This window comes from Nycticebus coucang, chromosome 7 (genome assembly GCF_027406575.1).
Source record: "Nycticebus coucang isolate mNycCou1 chromosome 7, mNycCou1.pri, whole genome shotgun sequence".
NCBI lineage: Eukaryota > Metazoa > Chordata > Mammalia > Primates > Lorisidae > Nycticebus > Nycticebus coucang.
The window spans coordinates 130,013,469-130,033,938 of NC_069786.1; the positions used below are offsets into that span (position 1 = coordinate 130,013,469).

Genomic DNA, 20,470 nt, shown 5'->3' on the forward strand with positions numbered 1-20,470 from the left:
GAGAGTCACCAGCAAGCATCAAAGAGCTTCCCCACCCCCACTTCCTGATCAGATCGTAAAGGTCACTTCCTCTTGCCTCCAATACACACGCTCTAAATGAGGAAGTACGGACAGAGAGTGGTTGACAACCTTAACCTTCATGAGGCAGGGATCATGTTGGGTTCAAGGAGAAGGGGTCTTGAAGAAAGAGAGGCAAAGAGAACTAAAGAAAATAAAGGGAGGAAGTGGGGGAGGGAAGAGAAATTATTATGTAGGCCCGAGGTCTAGGGCAGGGTCCAGGGCCACGAGAGGTCTCAGGGGCAAGTGGGGAAAAGCAGAGCAGCCACTCCTGAATCTCCACCTCCGCCTGGATTCTGCACGGGCGGGGCTAGGTCACTTGAACCCGAAGGGAAGGACAGTTGATCCTTTGTGTGCTTCCCAGGCTAGACTGCCTGCCCCAGGACTGGACTGTCCCACACTTCCAGGATAACCAGGGCAGTGCTGGGAACTGGAGAAGGCATTTATCCACACATTCTCTTTGACAAGATTAAGGGAGATGTGCAAAGATTTCTAAGGGAACTTTACCTATGGGGAAGCTTAATAGGAGACTGAGGTCCAGAGTGTGCCACCTTATTGGAAAGAAGATGTTCAGGACAGAGCTGGCTGCATGGGGAGTCACATGCCATGCAGAGGGGCCAGTCCTGGAGCACCATCTCTGCAGGAAGCTGTGTCCCTCAGCAGCTCCTTCTGATTTGGCAAAGTGTTCGGGGCTGAGCAAGTTCAACAAATGGCTAATCCTATTTTAGGCCTTTTTAAAGACAGATTGTCAACTTGATACTATTATATCAATAGTATCTCTGAAGTTTCCCTGAAAAATCCACTCATAACAGGCAGATTAATTGGAGAAAAGGCATACAGATTTACTTAACGTGTATACATGGGAACTTCAGAATGAAGACCCAAAGATTCAGGGTAAATTATCCATTTTTTATGCTCAGGTTCAACACAGTTAGGCAGCCATGAGGGAAGATGATTGGATAAAAAAGGTATGAGCTAATGCTAACACACTGAGCAGGAAACCAGCAGAGCCTGCCTGTCTAGATGCTTCCAGGCCTCTCGGAGCAGCCTTCTTTCCCTCTAGGTGTGGGGCAGACACCTCTCTGCAATGGGGATGGTACGACCTATAGTCAAATCGTATTCAGATAATTTCCTTTATGGCCAATTTTTGCACAGAGTATTTTAAGATTTTATAACTGGCTTTTAGGAAAAGGGGTTCTGTTTTCTATGAAACCTGCTTGGGGAAGAGGAATTCTAGTGTCTCTGGCCAGCCTTGGAGGAGAATGGGTCTGAGAGGCAGAAGGGCCGGAGGTCAGAGACCACCTTTTGCTTCTGAGTCCTTCATTTTGGGATATTTTCTGAGCCCCAACAATACCTAAGCAAAGACCCACATCTCAAGACATACAGTGTTCACTTGCCAATATTTACTGGCTCTAAACCCTATTGCTCTGCTGCCTACTGTCTGCTCCTCCTGCACGAGGACGCGGCATTGGTTAGACGCTCGGCAGAGCTATTAATACCCCGTGAGTCATTTGAACAGTGCTGTTCGAGATGGTGTCCCTTCACTTTCTGTTTAGGAGGAAAAGAGAAAATAGTTCTAACATATGGCAACAACAGTATTTTCTAACATTCTAGGTCTATTCTAATATTTCTAATTATAACTTTTGAGTTATGATTTTTAAAAATTCAAAATTTCTCTCACCGACAGATACTATTATCTAGAACAGAGTTTAACTTACTCAGAAGTTCAGGAGCTCTCAGAGCCAGAAACTCTTCCCAGGAATCCCAGGACATGGGTTGCTGGTTACCACAAAAAGCACAGGAGAGCCGTGCAGCCGGCCGCCCTCCCCCCTCGTCGGCCCGTGCAAGTGGGGAGCCTGACCTCCTGACTGCCCTTTGTCTGTGCATCCCTGGTCTTCTTGGGCCTGCTTGTCTGTGTTAGACTTGGGTGGCAAGTGAAAATAAAAACCCAGTGGAAACCAGCTTAAGTGAAACACAGGAATTTGCTGACACAAACCCAGGATGGAAAATAGGGCCAGATTGGTTTCAGGAGCAGCTGGATCCAGGGTGTCTAACTCTATCAGAGCTCTTGGTCCTGTGAGGCCATTTCCTCATTTGCAAAAAAGTCAATATTAATAGTGGCTGCATTGTAGCACTGTAAGGATTAAAGGGACTGATCCATGTAGAACACAGTATCAGGTGTGTGAAAATCACTTTTAACATGAACTGTTATTTGTAATGGAAAAAGGCAGTAGCTCCTAGGAGAAATGTGATCATCTTTTCAAAGATCAAAGAAACAAACCAGGCCTGGCATGGTGGCTGTAATCCCAGCACTCTGGGAGGCTGAGGCAGGTGGATCACCTGAGCTCAAGAGTTCGAGACAAGCCTCAGCAAGAGGGAGACCCCATCTCTACTAAAAATAGAAAAAATAGCCAGGCCTTGTGATGGGCACCTGTAGTCATGGAAGGCTGAGGCAAGAGAATCACTTGAGCCCAAGAATTTGAGGTTACTGTGAGCTACGAGTGAGTGATTCTGTCTCAAAGAAAGAAAAAAGAAACAAAACAAGGGAAGCTAACACTCCATCCTCACCAGGGATTACAGTCCTGCTTGTCAGCAGTGCCACATTGAACCCCCTTGGTAGGACTCTCAATCCACTGGCTGCTAATATATAAAGCAGATACAAGGCCCTCCTCTGAGAAAGTTGAATGTTACTAAAATGCTGTGTTAGAGGATAATTACACCACCTCAGACAGTCCTGTGTAAAACAGAAAATCTGAGTGTCACCATGCGTATGGAGGGGGTGACATGACCTGCATGTGGCTTAATGTACATATGCAGAGAGTTTTGATGATGTAGACTTCCCTCAGTGTGCATGCTTATACAAAAGCAGTGACACGAAAGAGAACACAGACAGACAAGAGGGGAAATGTCCAGTGACAGATGCATGAAGGGAATGTCATTACTGTCATTCCAAAAAAAACAAACCAACCCCTGGAAGGATCACTGGTGTGTCTGGAAGCCTGTGTCAGCTGGTTTCTTGATTACCTTTTAGTTTACTCTGGGAGCTGCTAATAATAAGCTAAACTTAATTTATATTCACTTTTAGTAATATAAGTTTGCAAAGAGATGGAAAGGAGTGGAAATAAAGATTAAAATACCTTTTTAAAAATAGGAAATGATATTTGTTTAAAAGAATAAAAGAAAAAAGAACAGAAGTGAACCCCCTTGGTCCTTTTTTCGGGCTGGCCCTCTGTAATTTATATTCTTCACATCCATGAACCACACCGCTCCAGCTCTCCTGACCTGGACAGTGAGCCCCCTGAGGTCGGGATCCAAGCTGGGAATGTTTTGTCTCAGCCCTGTGCCAGACACACACTGGGGGGCAGCTGTTTTTCTTTCTTTTCTTTTTTTTTTCCACTTGTTGACTGAAAGGTAAAGGAAATCAGGAAGACCAAAAGGGCAAGGAAAAGAGTAAACACAGAAATCGTCTGAAGATTGGGACTCGAGTTTATTTCTCTGAATTGAATTTATTTCTCTGAACTAGATCTTACAGATGAGGTGTGTAGGCATTGATGATTAAAGTGAGAATCTCCTGGAAGATTTCTGCAGTGGAAATGCTGCCATGGAAATACTGTTACGTTAAAGCTAGTGGTACTTCATTTCGGTGAAACTAGACTTTCCACAAAGAAAGTTCTTTGATAAAGTGATGCCTCTTCCACTCTTTCTGTGAGCATATTTGTGCTGCTTAAATATTGCTACAGGGATCTTGGGATATTTTACATTTGCCTTACATCCATTACAGGCAGTCAGAATCCATCCCACGGAGCTGCTTCCCAGCAAAGCATGCTGAATCTTTTATACACTCATTATTTAGCAGAACAAATCAAAATTCTTAAGATCCATTATCGGTCACCAGAGTAGTCAGACAATCTATTTTCTTTTCCTTCCCTTCCTCACCCCACTTCCCTTCACTCCCCTCGGGGTCTCTGAATGCCTCCTTATCACCCACTTTTCTCTTTACCAGGATACCCTCCCTATTTGCTGATTTAGGAATAAATTGCTATCATTTAAAATTGTTCCATGTCACGTACTTTAGTCGAGCTGAACTGCAGTGTCACTTTGAACAGAGACCAGACAGGGCAGTGGTTAAAGGTTCAGATGCGAAATCCAACTGTCTGTATTTGAACCTAAGTCTTGCCACTTACTGGCCAGATGTCCTTAGGCAAGTTGGCCATCTCTCTGCCTCAGATTCCTCACCTTTTAATGAGGATGAAAAGACTACTAAGGTGGGCTATTGTAAGGAGCAAATGAGTTATAATGTGTGAGGTACTACTCAGAAGAGTGCTGTAGAAATATTCCTGCTTATCAGTCATTGACCACAGAGCCTAGCAACCTGCTAAATAAATGGTTTTATCCATAAATACATGTTCATCCTTAGAACTTTTTTTGCACACATAGTACATGTATAATGTCCACCAATCAGAAAATGCACATTAGGACACACAAGAAAACAAAAACACCAGCAATGCCACTGCCCAGAGATATCTATTAGTACTTTCACATATTTCATTTAATGAAGCAATATTTACTGACCACCTATTACGTGCAAGTCTTCATATTTTTGCTAGCGATACAAGGGTGTGCAAAATCAGACACAGCTCTTCCCTCATGGAGTTTACAGTCTACTGGAGGAGACACGCCTTAAACAAGTGATGATGCAAGTATGTGTAATGCTGCAACAGGGATGAACGCCATAGAGGAGAGGTGCACATGGAGGAGGGAGTCTGACCCCACTGGGAAGATCTGTTGTCTGTAAGTTGTGAAGAAGCACAGTAACTACTGAAGTGAGAATGAACTCCCAGGAATTAACTCAGAGAAGTAAGATGGTCAGAGAGTACCCAACACATACAGGAAATCCAAAGTCCCTACAGTGTGAGGGGTGTGGTGAATAGACAGAAGAGAGTTCAATGTGGTTGCAGTTGTGTCCTCAATAAAGCTGGTGAAGGCCGGGCACAGTGGCTAATGCCTGTAATTCTAGCTCTCTGAGAGGCTGTGGCGGGTGGACTGCCTGAGCTCACAGGTTCGAGACCAGGCTGAGCAAGAGGGAGACCCCGTCTTTAAAAATAGCCGGGTGTTGGGCGGTGCCTGTGGCTCAGTGAGCAGGGCGCCGGCCCCATATACCGAGGGTGGCGGGTTCAAACCCAGCCCCGGCCACACTGCAACAAAAAAATAGCCGGGCGTTGTGGCAGGCGCCTGTAGTCCCAGCTACTCGGGAGGCTGAGGCAGGAGAATTACCTAGGCCCAGGAGTTGGAGGTTGCTGTGAGCTGTGTGATGCCACAGCACTCTACCGAGGGCCATAAAGTGAGACTCTGTCTCTACAAAAAAAATAATAGCTGGGTGTTGTGGCGGGTGCCTATGGTCCTAGCTACTCGGGAGGCTGAGGCAAGAGAATTGCTTGAGCCCAAGAGTTGGGGACGAGGTATGATGCCAAGCACTTTACTGAGGCTGACAAAGCGAGACTCTGCTAAAAAAAAAAAAAGCAAACAAATAAATAAAATAAAGCTGGTGAGTTACGAAGATGGCAGAACTAGCAGATCTTCCTATTTTTGGCTTAGAAATTATTCTTCATTCATTCAACAAATATTTATCGTCTACAAGGAGCTAAGAATGCATTTATCTTACATAAACTGGGTTTATACCATATATTGCCATTTTCAACGCTACATAATAATTTAACCCATTTCTTTCTTTCTTTTTTTTTTGAGACAGTTTCACTTTGTCATCTTCCGTAGAGTGTTGTGGTGTCATAGCTCACAGCAACCTCAAACTCCTGGGTTTGAGAGATCCTCTTGTCTCAGCCTCCCTAGTAGCTGGGACTACAGGCATCCACCATACCACCTGGCTAATATTTCTATTTTGGGTAGAGATGGGGCTCTTGCTCTTGCACAGGCTGGTCTCGAACTCCTGAGCTCAAGCGATCCACCTGCTTTTGGCCTCCCAGAGTGCTAGGATTACAAGTGTGAGCCAACATAACCCGTCTCTTATTGTTGAAAATATAGATTGTTTCCCACTTCCTACTACTATTAACAATGCTGTGACAAATGTCTTTGTATATGGATATGGACATGTGTCCAAGTATTTCTTGGCAAATATTCCTGCAAGTGGAATTGCTGGTTGGGCAAATTTGTAAACATATTTTAATCATAATCTTGCCTGGGAAATTAGCATTCTCAAAGTCAAGATTTGATGCTATGTGATGTTATGGTTTTTTGAGGTTGGTGCCACTGTTACATTTGAAGGCATTGTTGGTGACTTTCATTTTCTTCCGTATATGAGGAAGTCATTTTTTCTCTCCCAGGGTAAAAAAGAGAGACTTTATTTAAGAAGAACACAGTTTAGAGCACTTCCAAAGAGAGTCAGAAGTAGGTCCTCTCATGGAGGAGAAGAGGTGAGAGAGACCTGCAAGTCACTTCTATTTCTGATCTCTACGAGTCGTTCTGATGGCTTCAGACCACTCTATACTGACAATGTAACATCTTTAACTATATCTCTGGAAGCCTGACACTTGTTGACTGAAGGGTAAAGGAAATCAGGAATACCAAAAGGACAAGGAAAAGAGTAAATACAAAAATTGTCTGAAGGTTGGGACTTGAATTTATTGTTCTGGGACTTGTTCTTCTCTGCTCCATGGGAGGGGAAAGACTTTCTTATCTCTCTGTAAAGGATCTTCCTCTGGCCTTGAGAAACACAGGAAGAAAAGGCAACTTCTGACATTCTTTTCCTCTTCTTTGGCCTCCTATTTTGTCCAATTCCATCTGCATGCAGTAAATTCACTAACCTATTAAAGATAGATGGAGTTCAAACAATTCAATTACAGAACCAGGTTTTCTGTTCTACTGGGCTTGTTCACAGATTCAATCTTCTTAGGAGCCTCTGTGTCTTCCATCTCCCCTTTTCAATAACTACAGACATTAAGTTACCTTATAAGGATCCATTTACTGTTGGTCATAATTTCTAGGATTCTAATGATTAACACGTACAAATTCTAAGACACGAGTCACATCTTTCTTAGCTGTTTCCATTCGTCTTCTTCTCTGCAAAACAAAACAAAACAAAACCGTTTCCAAGATCAGTAGGAAGTCCTCGCTAAAGCTGCCAGATTTTGGTAGGCCTTGTAAGGATACCAGGTGTCTAGGTAAAGCTAGGTTTACCATGTGCCAGACACAATGCCAATCACATTACATAGGTTTTTCCTTTTAATCATAACAATCCTCTGAAGTGGGCCATTTTACAGATTAGAAAACTGAGGCTTAGGGAGGTTGTTGCTCATGATGGAGAGTAGACCTCATTTCTTTGTAAACCGAGAGATGAGAAAGGAGAAGCAGGCCAAGAAAGAAAATACAAAAAGGGTTGAAAAGCGGAGGAAAAAAACGTAAGTACACTAGCAGAACAGATCCTCCTCCTACCTCCTTCCCACCTAGAGCTTGTTTACAGCGCGGTCAGCACGCCTCCCAGCGGCCGCTCCCTGTCTCTGATGCTTCCGGCTCCGGGTGACGTCAGTAGAGAGCGCCCTGGCTCGTCATCGACCGCGTGCGTGCCTCAAAAGGCGCCGGGAGAGGAGGCGGGCCTTCCGGTTCTCGCCAAAACTATTTCCGGCAGGAGCCGGAAGACGGTCCCGGATGGCCTCGGGGACAACCGTCGTGTGTAGGTGAGCTTTGGGATTGCCGGTTTTCCCGCGCCCGCCTGTCGCCTCATGCTGCGGGCCGCGGCCAGCAGCCTCCGCTCGGATTGGTGGCGCTGAAGCGCGAGGGCAACAAGCGACATGTCGTCGGGCCTCCGCGCTGCCGAATTCCCCCGCTGGAAGCGCCACATCTCGGAGGAGCTGAGGCGCCGGGACCGACTGCAGAGGCAGGCGTTCGAGGAAATCATCGTGCAGTGTGAGCAGCGCCCGTGCGGGCCGGGAGCCGGGCGGGCGGACCCTGTGCCGGGCGCCGGCTGGGACCGGAGGCCGGCCCGATGCCGTCCACGCGCATGGCGGCCGCCCCGGGCACGCTGCGCCTCGGGCGCTCCACGCCTGTTTAGACGTTTTCCTCCTCACTTCGTTTTTTGTCTGAGGATGATCGTGAAGGGTTTCCCCTGCTAAATTGTGTGATCTTTGTGGGCAGGCCCTGTTCGTGTGGGTGTTTTGTAAATCCCAGCAGCTTACATGATGCTTATGCACTTAAATAAGGCTCCAGAAATATGCCATTTATGGGGTTCTAGGAACGAAACAGGTATTGACTTTAAGCTTTAACTTGCAGAATTAGCACCGTCTTCTGAGTGCTTTGTAATGTGTGGCCTTTTAACTCTTCACACCTGTTGCCTTTACGCCACCTTGGTATTCTTTCACTGTTTCGCATTTTGAGTGTTATCGTACTTTTTAGTTGGGACGTGACCTTTGCTGTTATTGAAAACCTTCAATATGAGAAAGGTAGTTTTTCTCCTCTATCCCTTGGAATTTAAGAGTATCTTACGTAAATCTAAATGAGCATTTCCCTGCCCTACCTCCCCAGTTTTACCATAACTGGTGACTCATATTGGGAGTAGAAATGGCCACTCTTCAGTCTAAGCAGGCATCCTCAGACTTTTTAAACAGGGAGCCAATTCACTGTCCCTCAGACCGTTGGAGGGCCGGACTATAGTTTAAAAAAAAAAAAAAAACTATGAACAAATTCCTATGCACACTGCACATGTCTTATTTTGAAGTAAATAAACAAAATGGGAACAAATACAATCACACCACCTCATGTGGCCTGCGGGCCGCAGTTTGAGGACCCCTGGGAAAGGTTCCATTTTCCTCTTGAAGAAAACCTGACATGTCTCTGGAGTCATACTGATGATGGGATTTAAATAATCATTGTTTTTCATTGAATTCTGGAGCTAAATCAGTGGTTCCCAAACTTACGTGCACCTTAGAATCACCTGGAGATCTTTTTAAAAAAATTGCAAAGCCCAAGCCACACTTCAGACCAACTGAATCACAATGTAGAGTAGCAATGTCTTTTGATGCTTCTCAAATGATTCTTATGTGCAGAAAAGTTTTGAGTGCTGTGCATGTGTTATTTCATTTAACTTTCTTCCAAATTCTATAAGCAGCGTATTGCTCTTTTCACACATGAAAAAACTGAGGCTGAGAGAAATGGGGCAAGCTGGGTGTTACACAGCAAATTGGTGGTGGTGGGGGATTTGAACTCAGGCTTGATGTCACTTAACTTTTGCTTTTCTCACTAGATTGGCTAATAAATGGTCCTTAACTTTTACTGCACCCATTCTTTTAACAAAAGTAGGAAGAAAGGGGGATGTTGTGTCCCTGTCGTGCAATTCCTTATACTCTTTAAGAGCCCCTGGCAAATCATTGTCATTTCAGAAAGCCAGAAACATAGGAAGTCTCTCTTACTCAAAACATGATTCCCTCACAAGTGACATAAATTCAGTTCATTAGGCATTTACTGAATGCTTATTCTCTAAAAGGTAATATACTCCGAAAGTCAAATTGGGTTGGAAGCCTGGACTAACCACCCTGCTAATTAGTCTTTTCACTTACCTCTCTAAATCTGGTTTGCTGCATTTATAAAACACCCTGCTTAATGTAATGCACTGGTTGTCTCATTGACATGAATGTGTTTCTGCCCTTCAGTACGAGGTCATTCATGGAGAGAAAACATTTAAACAGGGCTAGAGTAATAGTAGTAACACCTGCCTGAGGGGCCTGGTGAGGAGGTTAATAGGGAGCAGGAGAGGGAAACACCCTTTGCCTGTTCAAGTGTTCAGTGGAAGAGGATTGACATTTACAGAGACCATTTCTATGTCTAGTGTGGCTGTGAAACACCTCCTTTCCTGTCATTCCAGCCTTCTCAGGCCAGTTAAGTTCGTACCCTCCATCAACCCAGAGTCCCCTGTACACACCCTGCCTCTAAGCCTGGAGACAAAGATGGAAAGAAGCTGTGGAGGGAAGGGAAAGGCTTCCCTCCAGCTCCAGCCGTCTCTTTAGGGAAGGACCTCTCTTAAATGCCTCATGTCCTTTGAAAGACCTAAAATTATCACAGGGCTCAAAGCTTTGGTGGCACATTTTGGAGATGTTGTGAGAGCCCTTTGACACTGGTGAATTTTAAACCTTTCTCTTGGTTATGATGTCCAAGGTTGGAACCACCTCTGTTTGGCTCTGCTAATTCATTTGACTAATACAGATGAAAAGAGAATTTCTGCTCAGGAGTTCTCATTTCAGATGTCAAGAAGTGGGACACAAGACCATTTATGAGGAGAGATAAGCTCTTTTAATAGGAGTAATGACTAACATCGACCCTGTTAAAATTTTGTTCTGCTCTCAGATTTAGGATTTGTGACAACCTCCTTCAAATGTAGCTATTTTAGTTTCAATTTCTTACTCTAACTGGTGCCTCTTCCACTGGTCTGGTTTTACTCCTCTGTGTGTAGGTTAACTACGTGTTCTTTCTAGCCCCATTTTTTTCTTTTGAGCTCCTACATAAGGTCCCCCGTTAAATGTATTATGTTGAGGAAGAGAACTCATTTTTCTCCCTAAGTGCTATCTTTCTGTGCTCAAATACAGTAGTATCTTCTACCCAGTAACTGAGCAAGGAACTTCAGAATTATGTTTGACTTCTTACCAATGAAAATCTGATCAAGTATCTGCCTGCATTTACAATTTCGTATTTCCTCATTGCGGGTAAGAAAAAGTCTGAATTCCTCCTTCTCGTGTGTTGGCTCCAACCTGTATTTCTTGTCACTTTCCCAACAACTCTGCTATTCCTTCTGCCTAGACTGTCAACTTCCTTGAAGGCCTAACTCATGTTACCCCCCAAACCATCCATAAAAATAGGGATTATTTGCTCTACCTTTTTATAGTTAACTGCATTAGATTTTAACTTCTTCATGGTGGGGACTCTCATTTGTGTTTATCTCCCTAGTGTCTTGCTCTAAAGTAATTAAATTTACCAAAGTATGCTAAAGTTCCCCTTTATTATTTAAAGGTGTGTAGCATATATCATTTCACTACTTTGCTGTTGTTTGACGTGTTTTTGCTTTTCTTTTCATTTTTACTCCCAAAGTAGAAACAAGTAATTCTGGTAGCAGAAAGCAATTTCAGCTTCCTTTAATGGTGGGTGCATTCTTGCAGGTTCTGTGGCTGGACAGGTTTTGTGGCTGGACTGCCCAAGCTTAGGCCAACAAGCATCTAAGGAATGTATGTTTCTGGATTTTATATGATTGCTGCCGTGGCAACAAAGTGTATTGCCTAGTACTTTGACACCTAAAAAAAGGTGAAACCTACCCATGTCATCTTCTGGTTATTTTTTTGGTCCCAAACTTTATAAGATGTAAAGTGTACGTAAGTTACAATAACTTAATTTCTGACCTTTTTTATATAGATAACAAGCTACTGGAAAAGTCAGATCTTCATTCAGTGTTGGCCCAGAAACTACAAGCTGAAAAGCATGACATACCAAACAGGCATGAGATAAGGTATTTTGAAACAACCTGTGTTATTTGTGTTTCCTCTGTTGAAATTAATCTCAGTTCAGTTGTCACTCAAAGCAAGCCAAGGCCAGGTGTGGTGACTTATGCCTGTAATCCTAGCACTCTGGGATGCCAAGGCAGGTGGATCACTTGAGTTCAGGAGTTCAAAACCAGCCTGAACAAGATCTAGTTTCTAAAAACTATCTGGGTGTTGTAGCAGGCGGCTGTAGTCCCAGCTAATCAGGTGGCTAAGGCAGAAGGATTGTTTGAGCCTAAGAGTTTGAGATTACTGTGAGCTATGACACCATGGCACTCAGCCAAGGGTGACAGAGTGAGACTCTGTCTCAAAAAATAAAAAAATTAAAGCAGGTCAAATAACATTTGTGTGTTTTAGTTTTTGTCAGCCCCTCTCAAGAATTGCTAAAAACAAGTAAGTAAAATTGTTTTGTAAACAATATGTATATACTGGCTGGGTACGGTGGCTCATGCTTGTAATCGTAACACTTTAGGAGGCTGATGCGGGAGGAGTAGTGGGTTGTGGTGGTGTGTACTGGTAGTTCCAGCTACAGGAGGCTGAGGCAGGAGGATGGCTTGAACTCGGGTTTGAGATTGCAGTGAGTTGTGCTGCTGCTGCCGTGCTTTATTCCGGCAGCAGAATGAGAACCTTTTTCAAAAGAAAAGAGTTATCATTGTGCTCTCAGCTTGAGTAATTTCTTAAGGCAAGTTCATGAGGTAACCCTAGGTCAGTTTCCCTTCTAACCTACCAGACTTTGCTTTTTAAAAATTAATTAGAGGCAAAAAAAAAAAAAAAAAATTAATTAGAGGCAATTATTTCCAAGCAGATTTCATAGATACTGTTAATATAGGATTGACTGGCTCGCAAACACAAATTACTGTTCATACCATATAAGTCTATTTGATCCTTTTAGCTCAGTGTTTTTCCAACATACAAAGGGTCCTTAGAATGGTTTGACTTAAATTTTTCAACTTTACAATGGTGCAGAAGGAGAACATGTTCAGTAGGAACTGTACTTTGAGTGCCTACCAACCATTCTGTTTTTTACTTTCCACACAGTATTCAGGAAATTACATGAGATATTTAGCACATTATTAGAAAATAGGCTTTGTGTTAGGTGATTTTTGCCTAACTGTAGGCTCATGTAAGTGTTTTGAGAATGTTTGAGTAGGCTAAGTTATGTTCTGTAAGTTACATTTTGGACTTAGAGTTTTTAGCTTGTAATTCATTTATCATAAGGGACGTGGCCCCATTATAAGAGGAGCAGCATCTGTATTAGATTGAAATCAAATTAGCAGGTTGCAACAAGCTTTTTCTTTTAAGAACTAGATTATAAAAAGTGTGTTTTAATAGGTTGACTGTTTCATTAAACGTGCACATGTGTTCGTGGTGTGGTGTTTAATGTGTTTACTAGGTTATTTATACACATTTATTTATATTTACTGTCTTATCAGGGGTCACGGTCCAAAAGTCAGCCATATTTCATCAAAATAGTTTAAATAGGTTTATTCTAGAGTCTTACTGTCTCTTTCAGAAATGTTTATCATGTTGCATATTTGGTGATTTGTGTAGGAAGAGTATATGTTCTAAAATGTAAACACATTTAGCATTTTTAAAAACAAAGTTGATAATTTAGGGTTTAAAAAAAATAGTAAATGTAGCCTGATTTATTTACTCCTGTGGCATTTCGCCCTTTCCTTCTGATTAGACTTCTGTATCCTTTATCTCAGCCAAACTCACTGGCTTGGAAAGGTATCGTAAATAAGTGACAGTCTTTTAGCTGAATTTCAGTGGGATAGTCATGTCATTGGAAGGCTTTTCCTTTCCTGCAAACAGTATCCATAACAAGCCTGTTTTCTATTCATGGCATCCCCATTTTCCACAAGTCATCTGTGGTTCCTTTTTCCCCTCCATATCCTGCCCCTACCTGTACTCCCTCAGGGAATGTTCTTCACCCCACAGCCTCTTCTGTCTCTTAGTTTGCACGTGTTTTGCTGTTATTTATTATCGGGCCCCTCATTCTGAGACTGAAGCTTTGTTCACTGGGTAGACTTCTGTGACTGCAGTGCCTGCTAAGTGTTGGAAATGAAGAGAAGAATAAACCAGAACCCCTGCTCTGGAGAGGAGCTGAGTTCAGTGGGGGAGACCAACTCCAAGAGGTGTTGGCTGGAGAATGTGGTGAGGATGTCCACAGAAGATGGGCTCCTGATTGGTTTCCTTCCCTTCTCCTGTCTCTCCTTAGGTCCTGCCCATTTCATCCTAATTATCCTTCAAACACTGCACATTGTGCTCAAATAGCAGTCTGTATCAGTTTCTGTACCAGGCTTTTCTCTTAAGTGTTTTCATCACTTTGCCTGGAAGTTGTTTATCTAAGCTCAGTTCCTGGACTGGTGGCATTATCTGGGAAATTGTTAGACATGCAGATTCTTGGGCCTTGCCCCAGAAACTACTTCATCAGAAACTCTGATGGTAGAGCTTTGGGTTTTAGGAAATCCTCTCAGTGATTCTGAGGATCTCTAAAATTTGAGCACCTCTGCCTTCAGGCTGCTGAGTCCCTGTGACCCCACAGCAGTCCCATCACCTGAGTGCCAGTTAGAAATGCAGATGGGCCTTGCTAGGAAAGCAGATCTCCTGCTGGTGGGGCCCTGCAATCTGGGGTTAAGCACAACTGGCAGGTGATTGTTTTGTCATGTCAGTGAAATTGTTACAGGGTCATATGAAGGCTTTTGGCTTTCATTTTGAGTAAAAAGGAAGTCCTTGGAGGCCCTTTGTAATAGATGACTTGTGTCCTTGCAATTCTGTTGAGTTCTGTTTGTCTTGGTGTAGTTTGAGGTTTAACTGTCTAGCCCCTCTACCTGCTCTTATCTACATTTAGTTCCTAGGAGATCCTCCTCTGGTTCCTCTTCTGAAACCCCTCCCAACACAAAACCATCCTTGCCTGGGGACATCTCCACCTCTAATTATGATAAACAAGTTTGTTTTTCTTTATGTTGTTTTCACCTCTTGACTCCTATAGAATGCTAGCTCCTTGGGAGGGGACCATGCCTTCTGCTTTGTGTATTATGTATTGCTTTGTATTAAAATGAGAGGATTTGGCTCTGCCCCTGGAGCTCAGCACCACATACACCTGCCAAACAACAACGACAACAAAAAATAGCCGGATGTTGTGGTGGGTGCCTGTAGTCCCAGCTACCTGGGAGGCTGAGGTATGAGAATCACTTAAGCCCAGGAGTTGGAGGTTGCTGTGAGCTGTGATGCCACGCACTCTACCAAGGGCGACACAGACTGTATTTCAAAAAAGAAAAAGAGGATTTGATAAGGCACTGTCTAATTTTGCCTAGTTTAGGGTGATTTTGTGTAAAGTGTGTTTCACTTTCTAATCTCTTGACTTGTACTTCATGGGCTAAGAGTGGGGAAGTGCCAGGTTACGTCAAAGGATAAGGTGTTAATTTGTGCTCGGGTATGTAATGGAAATGCATGCAGAGGTAGATGGTAAGGTTAGGAGGGACTGTTATATGGCCCCTTTTCCCACTTTTTATCTTCTCGTAGGTCATGTGGAGTGGCCAGCTCTCCCTCCTTCCTTTAGGTTTTGGTATCTGAGTATCTAGCCTTCCTTTTCTTCACCTACAGGCTTTCCCTGGGGAATGATTTCAACTACTCACTATAATCTGATAATTCTCATTTGTGGCTCCAGCCAAGCTCCTTCTCCTGAACTATAAATTCTCATTATGGTCATCTGCTGCTGTTTCTGACATACTATGCAAACAGTTGGCAAAGTTTCTAAAGCTACATTGACTCCTGAGGTGTTCTGAATTCACCCCCATGGCTTTAGGTGAACTTCTATATGTTAGCCTCCAGCTTGAATGTCTTTTTCAAGTTTAGACTCTTTTTTTTTTTTTTTTTTGTGAGACAGAATCTCAGGCTGTCACCTTGGGTAGAGTGCTGTGGCGTCACAGCAACCTCAAACTCTTGGGCTTAAGCGATTCTTTTGCCTCAGCCTCCCAAGTAGCTGGGACTATAGGTGCCGGCCACAACACCCAGCTGTTTTTTTTTGTTGTTGTCATTGTTGTTTTAGCTGGCCCGGGGCCGGGTTTGAACCCTCCAGCCTCAGCGTACGTGGCTGGTGCCCTACCCACTGAGCTCCAGGTGCTACCTTAAGTTTAGACTTCTATTATCCAGTTTCTGCCTGACAGATGTACTTGAAAGTCCACAACTGAACTCTTTAGGCCTCTTCCCAAACCTGTTCTTCACATAGCTTGCCCACCTCAGTAGGTGACACCTCCCTTGGACAATTGATGCTTAGGCCAAAGGCCTTGAGTTGTCCTTGGCTTCTGTCTGTCTGCGCACCCCACAGCTAATGCAAAGGCAAGTCCTGCAGGTGTTCTCCTCAGATTGGGTCTAGAATCTGACCCCATCTCGCCTCTCCCCTTCTCTCATCTGGGGCTAGGCTCTACCATCTGACGTCTATACTGTGTCTGTGCTGCTTTGTGGCCTGCCCACTGGCCCCCATTTCTGCCCTTGCCTCCCTACAGTCTGCTCTGCAATCAGAGTAATCTTTTAACCCCTAAGTCATTCTGCTCATCACTCTCCAGCAGGTTCTATTCACACATAGTAAACACTAGCTCAGAGGAGCCCACAAGGCTATGTGTGATCTCCCCATCTCCTCCTTGACCACACCCGCTCCGTCCTCCGCACCCTCCCTCCAACACACCAACCATGTGCCTGCTCCAGGGGCCCTTTCCTAAGGGGTCCATGTGACTTGTTCCTCATTTCTTTCCAGTCATGTGTCTCCTCACAGACCTTCCTTGGTTACCCTAGAAAAAACAGGGCCCTGTCTCTCTGTTCCTGCACCTGCTTGCATTTTCACCGCATAGGACTCCTAACTGCACATATTTCCTCATTATTGTCCATCCGGTCTTTTTTTTTTTTTTTTTTTTTGAGACAGCCTCAAGCTGTCATCCTGGGTAGAGTGCCATGGCATCACAGCTGATAGCAACGTCCAACTCCTGGGCTTCTGCCTCCTCCTCCCAAGTAGCTGGGACTATGGCGCCTGCCACAACGTCCGGCTATTTTTTTTTTTTTTTTTTTTTTGATTGCAGCCATCGTTGTTTGGTGGGCCCGGGCTGAATTCGAACCCACCAGCTCAGGTGTATGGGGCTGGTGCCTTAGCCGCTTGAGCCATGGGCGCCGAGCCTGTCCATCTGGTCTTGACTGATGTCAGTGGTGTGAGAGCAGACCTGTGCATTCACTGCCTTCTCCCAGCACTGAGAACAGTGCTTGGTACTTGGTGGGCAGTTAGGTACTGGCTGAGTGAGTGAGCCTTCTTGGCTTCTGTCTGCCTCACCCACACCCCATTTGGGAACTTTCCATTCTTTGTTCTGGGCTTGGCTGGTGGTGGTGGCTACTTTGCTTTACCACGTATCTTATGTCTCCTACTTCCCATGTGTAGTGGCTCAAAACATAGCTACTAGAAACACCAAAAGGGTTTATTGGCTATGTGAACACGGATGGGTTTAAATTCTCAAGTTACTGTTCAATTGCCATTGGAGAGGTTTGGAGCCTGAGTTCTCCCCCACTGCCTCCCCCCCCTTTTTTTTCGCATGTTCTCTTCATCTGCTTGGTTTGGGAATTTAGTCCTGGACATGATGGCACATGGAATGATAGTCAGCTACAAGAAATGGCCCAGCTGAGGATTAAACACCAAGAAGAACTGACTGAATTACACAAGAAACGTGGAGAGGTAAACCAGCCCTTCTCCTCATCTGTCCTCTGTTCCCTGTGAGGGCCCCATGGGGGAAGATGGGAGTGTAGTCACTTAACCACTAGAATTGGCAGCAGTCTTGCTTGGCCAAATGTGGCATCACAAGAATGAAAGAGTAGGGAAAAGTAAAAAGGCCATTCAGCTTTTGAGTGTGAGCCCTGAAAGTTCAGAAACCTTCACTAGGAAGAAGCAAGTCCTAGGCTGTGCTGACCCTGGGTGGTGGTCTGGCAAAGCTCTAGGTAGGAATATACAGTTGATCATTAGTTCAGCTGAGTTGATAGTTTCTTCAGCAGTAAGTCTCTGAAAAGGCAGCAGTGGTCAGGGGGTAGGCACTTGTCCTCAGGGAGCCCCAGGTGGTCACATAGAACACTTCTCTTTTGTCCAAGCTGTGCTGTAGCAGGGACAGTTCCCATGTGTGTCCTCATAGGCCCTTCTACTCCCTGGCACCCAGCTTGTTTACGCCTGTAATGCTAGCTCTCTGGGAGGCTGAGGCAGGTGGATTGCCTGAGCTTAGGAGTTTGAGACAAGCCTGAGCAACAAGCAAGACATCTTCTCTAAAAAAAATAGCCAGACATTGTGGTAGGTGCCTGTAGTCCCAGCTACTTGGAAGGCTGAGGCAAGAGAATTGTTTGAGCTCAAGAGTTTGATGCTGTGAGCTTTGATGCCACAGCACTCTACCCAGGGTGACAAAGTAAGACTCTGTCTTAAAAAAAAAAAAATAAATAAAAGGAATTAGTCACCCTATAGGTAGTTTCCAAGTAAGGGCCTAAAATCTCTTATTTATGAAAGTGTTCTTCTTTATTTTCCAGTTAGCTCAGTTGGTGATTGACCTGAAAAACCAAATGCAGCAGAAAGACAGGGAGATGCAGATGAATGAAGCAAAGTGAGTAGAGGCCATGCATCCTTGGGGCCTGGTCATTGGGTCACATGTCCTATTTTGCTATACTCTTATGAGTGGGGTCAGTAGTGGACAGTGGCCACAGTGCATTCAGCAAGTTTTGTTTTAATGCATGCACAGTCTGGGATGCTTTTCTACAGGTCTAAGAAAAAGGCAAGGACCACTCTCCTCAGGACCTGGGGCTTCCAGCATCTGCCTAGGGAAGTAACCTTGCCCCTTGCAGGTGTTCCAGAGGCACCCCTGGTTCTCCTGTGGCTGCTATGTGTGGCAGCTGGAGTCTTCCTGTCGTGGGGTTAGGGCCAGAAGAGCTGAGTACGTGGCCACTGGGAGCAGGAGAATGAGTTTATGAGCAAGATTATTGTTAGTCAGGTCTGGCACATGAGATAAATGGGATCTCCAACCTTAAGGCTGGAGGAGGCGCTTGAATTTCCTTGGCATGTGGGGAGGGATCTAGAGGCTTAGAAAGGTGGAACGCTTGTCCGGGATGGTCAGAGCTAGAGAAGGAAACACATAAGCTCCTTATAAGGCCCTTGTACTATTCTATCTAAGCATCCAAAATGTCCTCTTCCTTTAAATTCCAAAGGTGTTTTTACTGGTTCTTTATAGGATGAATTTCCCCTCTCATACAGGATTTTTCTCTGAACTATTGGGCTGGGCCTGGCTAAGAGATTCAGTGAACATGAAGTGTTTGTTTCACATGGGGCCTAGTGTGATGACCTGTGTCTCTGTTATTGGCCCTGAGTTGGAGCACTCAGCCAGGCCTTGCTGGCTCTGGTGCAGGGACTCTGGCAAAGTGCCATTCTTCCTTTAATGTCATGCTTTCAGAATTGCAGAATGTTTGCAGACTATTTCCGACCTGGAGACAGAGTGCCTAGAACTGCGCAGTAAGCTTCAGGACCTTGAAAGAGCCAACCAGACCCTGAAGGATGAATATGATGCCCTGCAGATCACTTTCACTGCCTTGGAGGAGAAACTAAGGAAAACAACTGAAGAGAACCAGGAGCTGGTCACCAGGTGGATGGCCGAGAAAGCCCAGGAAGCCAATCGTCTGAACGCAGAGAACGAAAAGGACTCCAGGTGGGGCATCAGTCCAGTTAGTGGTTGGTTTCTGTTTTGGGGTAAAGTAGATCCTAGTTCTTTGAAAAGAAAGAAAGAAACCCGGTAGTTCTAATTTCAGGGCGATGGGGCAGGAAAAAATATAAACCACTAACAAAATTAGAAATACTGGTAGTGAGTATAAAAGAAATTTGCATTTATAAGGGTACTTTGTAGCTAAGCAAAAGAATAGCTCCTTGAAGGGCATGGGCCCATACACTTGCCAGGGGACTGGTTCATTATTATGAGGGGAAAAGCGAATTCCTGACAATATAAATTAAGCCAGAATTAGAGAAAGATTAGAAACTCTGCCACCAAATTTTAGGAAGCTATTCAGATCCATGTAATTAAGTAAATACATCACTTTAGATAAGATAGTACATGATCATTTTAGTCCATCCCCAAAGGGCCATTCTGGTTAATCCTGATAGAAAGTCTTAAATTATTAAGAGAATTTTAAATAAAAACACCTATCTCTGGCTGATCAAAGTGGCTCATGCCTCTTAGCACTCTGGGAGGACAAGACAGGTGGATTGCTTGAGCTCAGGAGTTCTAGACTAGCCTGAGCAAGAATAAGAATGTCTGTCTCTACTAAAAATAGAGAAACTAGCCGGATGTTGTGGGTGCCTGTAGTCCCAGCTACTTGGGATGCTAAGGCAAAAGGAACTCTTGAGCCCAAGAGTTTGAGGTTGCTGTGAGCTGTGATGACACCACAACACTCTATCCAGGGTGACAGAATGAGGCTCTGTCTCAAAAAATGAATGAGTGAGTGACACCTGTCTCTGACCAACAGGCAGTAGTGTTCTTAACAGGGAAGCCTTCTGTCCTAAGACATCAGGAACCTCTATCTCTGTCATAGAAAATGTTCTTGTTAAAAGCTTTTCCAGAGAGTTCAATAGATCTATGGTGGTCCACCATTTCACATACACTGCCCTTAAAAACAACCAGCAAGAAAAGGAGGAAAGGCGCATTCCGTCAGTGTTCTCAGAAGTCCCTGCATGTCCTGACCAAACAACTCAGGTATGGGACTGAATCTCAAGTGCAGCATTGAAAAGAAGAGGGTGATTATTCTCCTAGAAACTCTAAAAAAATCAACTGAAAACTATTAACAGAAGTTCTACAAAGATTAGAACATATCTTTTTTAATCCCCA

The 20,470-nt window shown here is 44.3% G+C and overlaps 1 protein-coding gene across 3 annotated transcripts in view; it reads left to right on the forward strand.

The window, feature by feature from the left end:
• Window positions 1–7,649: 7,649 nt before the first annotated feature.
• The window catches only part of ATG16L1 (autophagy related 16 like 1), a 41,406-nt gene continuing 28,585 nt past the window's right edge, over window positions 7,650–20,470 (forward strand). For 2 of the 3 annotated variants that reach the window (XM_053597050.1, XM_053597051.1), the window contains exons 1-5: window positions 7,697–7,974; window positions 11,461–11,554; window positions 17,199–17,304; window positions 18,135–18,208; window positions 19,049–19,300. In XM_053597050.1, the coding sequence (XP_053453025.1) occupies window positions 7,860–7,974; window positions 11,461–11,554; window positions 17,199–17,304; window positions 18,135–18,208; window positions 19,049–19,300 (641 nt within the window). In that variant the 5' untranslated portion in view covers window positions 7,697–7,859. Of the gene's footprint in view, window positions 7,975–11,460; window positions 11,555–17,198; window positions 17,305–18,134; window positions 18,209–19,048; window positions 19,301–20,470 lie in introns of all 3 variants that reach the window. The other variant, XM_053597049.1, reaches the window with a different exon arrangement.